The 5,051-nt window shown below is 58.4% G+C and overlaps 1 protein-coding gene across 1 annotated transcript; it reads right to left on the bottom strand.

The window, feature by feature from the left end:
- Nucleotides 1–446: 446 nt before the first annotated feature.
- On the bottom strand, nucleotides 447–4,004 carry LOC148218065 (class I histocompatibility antigen, F10 alpha chain-like). Its single transcript, XM_088158196.1, has 8 exons — nucleotides 3,861–4,004; nucleotides 2,756–3,019; nucleotides 2,154–2,429; nucleotides 1,663–1,935; nucleotides 1,473–1,577; nucleotides 1,339–1,374; nucleotides 1,181–1,213; nucleotides 447–695 (listed from the first exon to the last, which is right to left on the bottom strand). Exons 1-8 carry the CDS (start codon nucleotides 3,934–3,936, stop codon nucleotides 682–684), a joined length of 1,077 nt encoding a protein of 358 aa, XP_088014322.1. The 5' UTR covers nucleotides 3,937–4,004; the 3' UTR covers nucleotides 447–681.
- Nucleotides 4,005–5,051: the final 1,047 nt, after the last annotated feature.

The following is a 5,051-nucleotide window of genomic DNA, read 5'->3' as shown; positions in this document are numbered from 1 at the left end:
CTTCCAGGATGGACTGCTACACAGACTCTCCTGGGGACACATGGGATATGGGACATGGAGCAGGAAACAAAACCTGGGGGATGGAATTGGGTGTGGCTGAGAAGCCCTCATTTTGCTCCTGGTGTCCCCATCCCAGTCCTGGTGTCCCCATTTATGTGTCCCCATCCCAGTCCTGGTGTCCTCACACTGATCCTGGTGTCCCCATTCCCATGAATGTGTCCCCCACCCTAGTCCTGGTCTTCCCATCCTGCTCCTGGTGTCCCCGTCCCAATTCCTGCTGTCCCCATTCCCATTCCTGCTGTTCCCATCTCTGTCCCTTGCTGTCCCTATCCCATCCTGGTGTCTCAATCCCCGTGTCCCCATCCCTGTCCCCAGTGTCCTTATCCCTGTCCCCAGTGTCCCTATTCCCACTCCTGGCTCCCAGTGAGGAACTGTCGGCCACTGGAGGAGGGAACCCGGATTTATTGCCCCAAGAAGGATTTATTGCCCAAAGTAGGATAATTTCACACCAGAAAAAAAGCATTGGGAATATTTGTAATTCTTAGCTTTAAAACACTAGAAAATGGGAAATGTATCTGTTAGCAAAAGCTGTGGGTGGATGGGAACAGTGGGATGAGCTCTGCTGGCATCTCCTGGTTTCCTGGGAAGAGGGAAGGGGCCGGATCCAGCTCCATGGATCGCTCAGGCAATGATTTCTGTCGGGATGAGAGAGGGTCACGGTGTCACCCTCTCCATGTCCCCATCCCACAGGATGGACCTGGCTGGAGCCCATGGAGAGTGGGAGCTGTTTCAGAATCCCACCTCATCCCGCCCCAATCTTGCTCCATCCATCCCACGCGATCCCGTCCCATTCATTCTGCCCTAATCCCACTCTGGAATTCCACCCAATCCCTCTCCATCCATCCCACACCTACTCCATCCATCCATCCATCCATCCATCCATCCATCCATCCATCCATCCATCCATCCACCCCAACTCACCCTGCTCCATCCAACCTGCACCAATCCTGCCCCATCCATCCCACCTGATCCCACTCCAGAATCCAGCCCCGATTCCACTCCACAATTCCATCTGATCCTGCTCTGGACCCCTGCATTGATCCAGAATCCCTCCCTGATCCCAGTCTGTCCATCCTACCCCGATTCTCCTCTGGAATCCCACCCTGATCCCATTGTGTACCTGCACTCAAGGCGTTGGTTCCCACGTCATTTCCTGCAGAAAGAGAAGATCCATGAGATTCCAGCACAGATCCAGTTAATCCACTGGGAATAACTCCAGGATCCATCCTGGGATCCAAAGAGAGAGGACTCAGAGCTGGATCCACCACTGGTACTCACCGGCTGCCATGTTGCATCCATTCCTGTCCCTCCTCCCTGTGGAAAAACAGTGGGATCGGCGTTGGTGGCACAGGATTCCCAGAACAGTGCCAGGTGGATCCATGCCCCTTCCCGGCCCCCATCCCGTGTGTTACCAGATTGGCGCTTCCAGATGACAAATCCAATGAGGGCAATGAAGATGATGATGGCAGCGATGGACACAGCGACCACCACAGTGAGATTCCTGCCAGATGTTGGCTCTGAAAAATGTGGGATGGTGAGGAGGGGGAGGGGAATCCCCATTTGGGAATTCCAAATTCCCACATTCCATATTCCCAGCCTCACCCCAAGCGTAGATCCCGGGTTCTGACATTCCGGGATGCTCCACCCGGCACCGGTACTGCTCCCGCTCCTCCGGCCGCGCCTCAATCCTGGCCCAGGTGTGGAAGGTGCCGTCGCTGTTGGGAACGATCCCGCCCCACTCCGTCTCCTGATCCCAGATTTCATCCCCCTTCATCCAGTTGACTGCGATGGAGCTGGGGTAGAATCCGTACGCATGGCAGGACAAGATCAGCGTCCCGTGTTCCTCTTTTCCAGACACATGGACATCAGGGGGCTCTGGAATGGGATAATGGTGAGAGACATGCATGGAATTCGATTGAGTCCATGGGTGAGATCTGCCCCTGGAATTCCCACTGGAATTGGATGGGGGTGAGACCTGCCCATGGAATTTCCACTGGAATAGGATGGGGTGAGATCAGCCCGTGGAATTCCCACCGGAATTATCACGTTCCCAAGTCCTCCATTCCCAAATCCCACATGAATTCTGCTCCCACCTTTGCGGTCCAGCTCCTTCTGTCCATATTTGATGTATTTCTGGAGCCACTCTGGGCATTCATGCTCCAGGTAATTCGCCTGCCTCTCAACCTCGTTCGTTTCACTTTCCCAGTACCTCCTGCTGATCTCAGCAGCGCTGTCGGCCGCCACGAATCTCCTGGATCCCAGGTCAAAGGAAATGAGTTCCCGCCCATCGTAGCCATTCCGGAAGGACCCACGGACGCTCCCATCAGATAGGAGCTCACAGCCAAAAAGCCATTGTATGGTGTGGAGACCTGGGGGAATTGTACCCACAGAGTCCCAGTCCCACAGAGCCCCATTCCAGCCCTATGGAGCCCCAGAGTCTGATGGGGACCCACAGAGCCTCATCCCAGCCCCATGGATCCACATCCCAACCCATGGATCACAAGATATCCCATACCAGCCTAATGGATCCCCATCTCAGCCCCTTGGTGCCTTGTGAATCCACATCCAAGCCTCATAAATCCCATTCCAGCCCTATGGATCCCCATCTTAGCCTCATGGAAACCCACCCCAGCCCCATGGATGCCACCCCAACCCCACAGATCCTATCCCAGCCCCACAGATCCCCCCCACTCACCCCTGCTCTGGTTGTACCGGTCCCGCAGTATATCCAGGTTCCTGGCATCCATGTTCTGGTTCCCCACGCAGATCTGGGTCTCCCTATCCCAATATCCCGGCCCGACTCTATCCTTTATCCACTGCGTCAGCGGCTCCATCCGGCCCTGCTCGCTGTCATAGCGCACGAAGGGGATCCCATCCAGGTATCCAATCATCATGAACTGAGGGATCCCTGGGCTGGGCTCTGACACCGCCACATCCAAGTAATACAGGGAGTGGAGAACTGGGGGGACACAGAGATTTGAGGGGATTGAGGGGGTCATGGATCAATGAAAGGGTAACTGGGAGAGACAGGAAGGGGGTGCATGGGGTCCCAGTGTCCAGGAATGGGGGCTCAGGGGACTCCCACTATCAAGGAAAGGAGGATACAAGGACTGTGAGAGGTGGGATGGGAGTTCCAGGGGATTCCTGTGCCCTGGAAACGGGGCTCAGGAGTCCCCGGTGTCGAGGGAAAGGGGGGGTTTGGGAGCTGGGAAAGGCAGGAATGGGGGTCCAGGGGGTTGTTGGGTCACGGGAAAGGGGGATCTGGGGCTGGGAGAGGCAAGCGGATCTTGGAGGCGCAGCCTTGGAGACAGGAAAGACACCAAGAGAGTGCCGTAGGGGAGGGGACGGAAGGAAAGGGCGAATTCCAGGGAGTTCATCTGGATCCTATTGGATCCCCGCTGCGACCTCCCCTGAGACCCCTGGGGCGGCCGGGACCCTCTGGGACCCCGTTTCAAATAGCGGCGGGAGTGGAAAACGGGGGAGACACGAAAGTTGCGAGGTCCGAGGCAAAGGTGAAGGGCGAGACTGAAGTCTGGGAAAGGGGGATGCCCGAAAAGGAGGTGCAGGGTGTCCCAGGCCTTGAAATGGAGATTCAGGGGTGTCCCAGTGCCCAGGAATGGGGGTTCAGGGCGGTCCCGGTGCCTGATGAGGGGGTTCAGGGCGGTCCCGGTGCCGGGGAAGGGGGAGTCACAAAACCCAAAATGTGGCTATGGGAGGTTCCCGAGTCCAGGAATGAAGGTTTACGGTTTAGCCCGGAAATGGAAGTTCAGAGCGGTCGCGGTTTTAGGGGTCCCACTCACCTTTCGTCGCTCCCCCCGGGTCCCAGAGGAGCCCCAGGAGCCCCAAAAGCGGCCCCAGACCCAGCGCTGGAGCCATCGCGCTGCTCCGCTGCGGGCACGCCCGGCTCCCCCCGCCCGGCTCCCCCCGCCCGGCTCCCCCCGCCCGGCTTCGCCCCAGCACTGGTCCCGCCCCCAGGGCGGCCTCCGGCCCCGCCATTGGCGCCGCATGTTCCTGTCCGCCAATGGCAACAGTATCTCTCAGTGACGTCATCAGTCGCCGGGTAGATCCCGGTCTCGCAGGTTGGGGCGCAGAAGCGACAGAGACCGAGGGAGCGCGGTGGGGAGAGGGGTCGGCGGAATTCCAGAGAATTCCTCTGGATCCCTCTGATCCCCGCTGCGACCTCCGGCGGCCCTTTGAGAACTATCTGCAACCCCCTGAAACCCCCCTTAAGAAAGCTCCGGGAGTGGAGAACTGGAGGGACACGAAAATTTGGGAGACCTGGGGGTGTAAAGGTGAAGGAAAAGGGCGGGTCCGGGGTCTGGGAAGGGCGGGATGCCCGAGAAGGAGGTGCAGGGGGTCCCAGTAGACGTGACGAGGATCCAGGAGGGGGTCCCAGTATCGAATAATGGGGTGCAGGGGGTGTCCTCATGCCCAGTAATGGGGGTTCAGGGGGTCCCAGGATCAAGGAAAGGGAGCTGAGGGCAATGGGGGGTCCAAAGGGTCCCTGTGCCCAGGAAAGGGGGGGCACGGGTTGAGGAAAATAGAGAGTGGGGGCTGGGAAAGGCAGGAATGGGGGTCCAGGGGCTCCCGGAGTCAAGGAAAAGGGGGACTGGGGTCTCCGAGAGGGAGAGGGTCTGGAAAGGGGTGCGGGGGGCATTGGTGCTGGATGAAGGGGTTCAGTTGGGTGCCGGTGCTGGATAAGGGGATACAGGGGGGTTCTGGTGCGCGGGAATTGGGGGTTCAGGGGAGTTCCGGTCCTGAATATGGGGGTTCAGGGGGTCCCGGAACTGGGGAAGGTGGTCTCAGTTCCTCCGAAATGAAGATTCAGGGAAGTTCCCGTGCCCAGAAATGGGGTTTTCTAGGAGTTCCCATGCCGGTAAATCGGGGTTCAGGGGGTCCCGGTTCCCAGGAAATGGGGTTTCGGGGGTGGTTTCCGTGTACGAGAATGGGGCTTCAGGGGGTTCCACGTTCCAGGTAAGGGGGTTCAGGGT

This window comes from Sturnus vulgaris, unplaced genomic scaffold (genome assembly GCF_052056855.1).
Source record: "Sturnus vulgaris isolate bStuVul1 unplaced genomic scaffold, bStuVul1.hap1 Scaffold_195, whole genome shotgun sequence".
In the NCBI taxonomy this organism is placed as follows: Eukaryota; Metazoa; Chordata; class Aves; order Passeriformes; family Sturnidae; genus Sturnus; species Sturnus vulgaris.
Note: the sequence above shows the minus strand (reverse complement) of the source record. Positions and strands in the feature narration are given on the sequence as shown.

Excerpts from the sequence above, each read along its gene's own strand:
- LOC148218065 (XM_088158196.1), bottom strand. The coding sequence starts at position 3,936 with ATGGCTCCAGCGCTGGGTCTGGGGCCGCTTTTGGGGCTCCTGGGGCTC. Across the intron at positions 2,430-2,755 it reads CCGGTACAACCAGAGCAGGG|GTCTCCACACCATACAATGG; the intron begins GTGAGTGGGGGG and ends CAATTCCCCCAG. Across the intron at positions 1,375-1,472 it reads CATCTGGAAGCGCCAATCTG|GGAGGAGGGACAGGAATGGA; the intron begins GTAACACACGGG and ends GTTTTTCCACAG.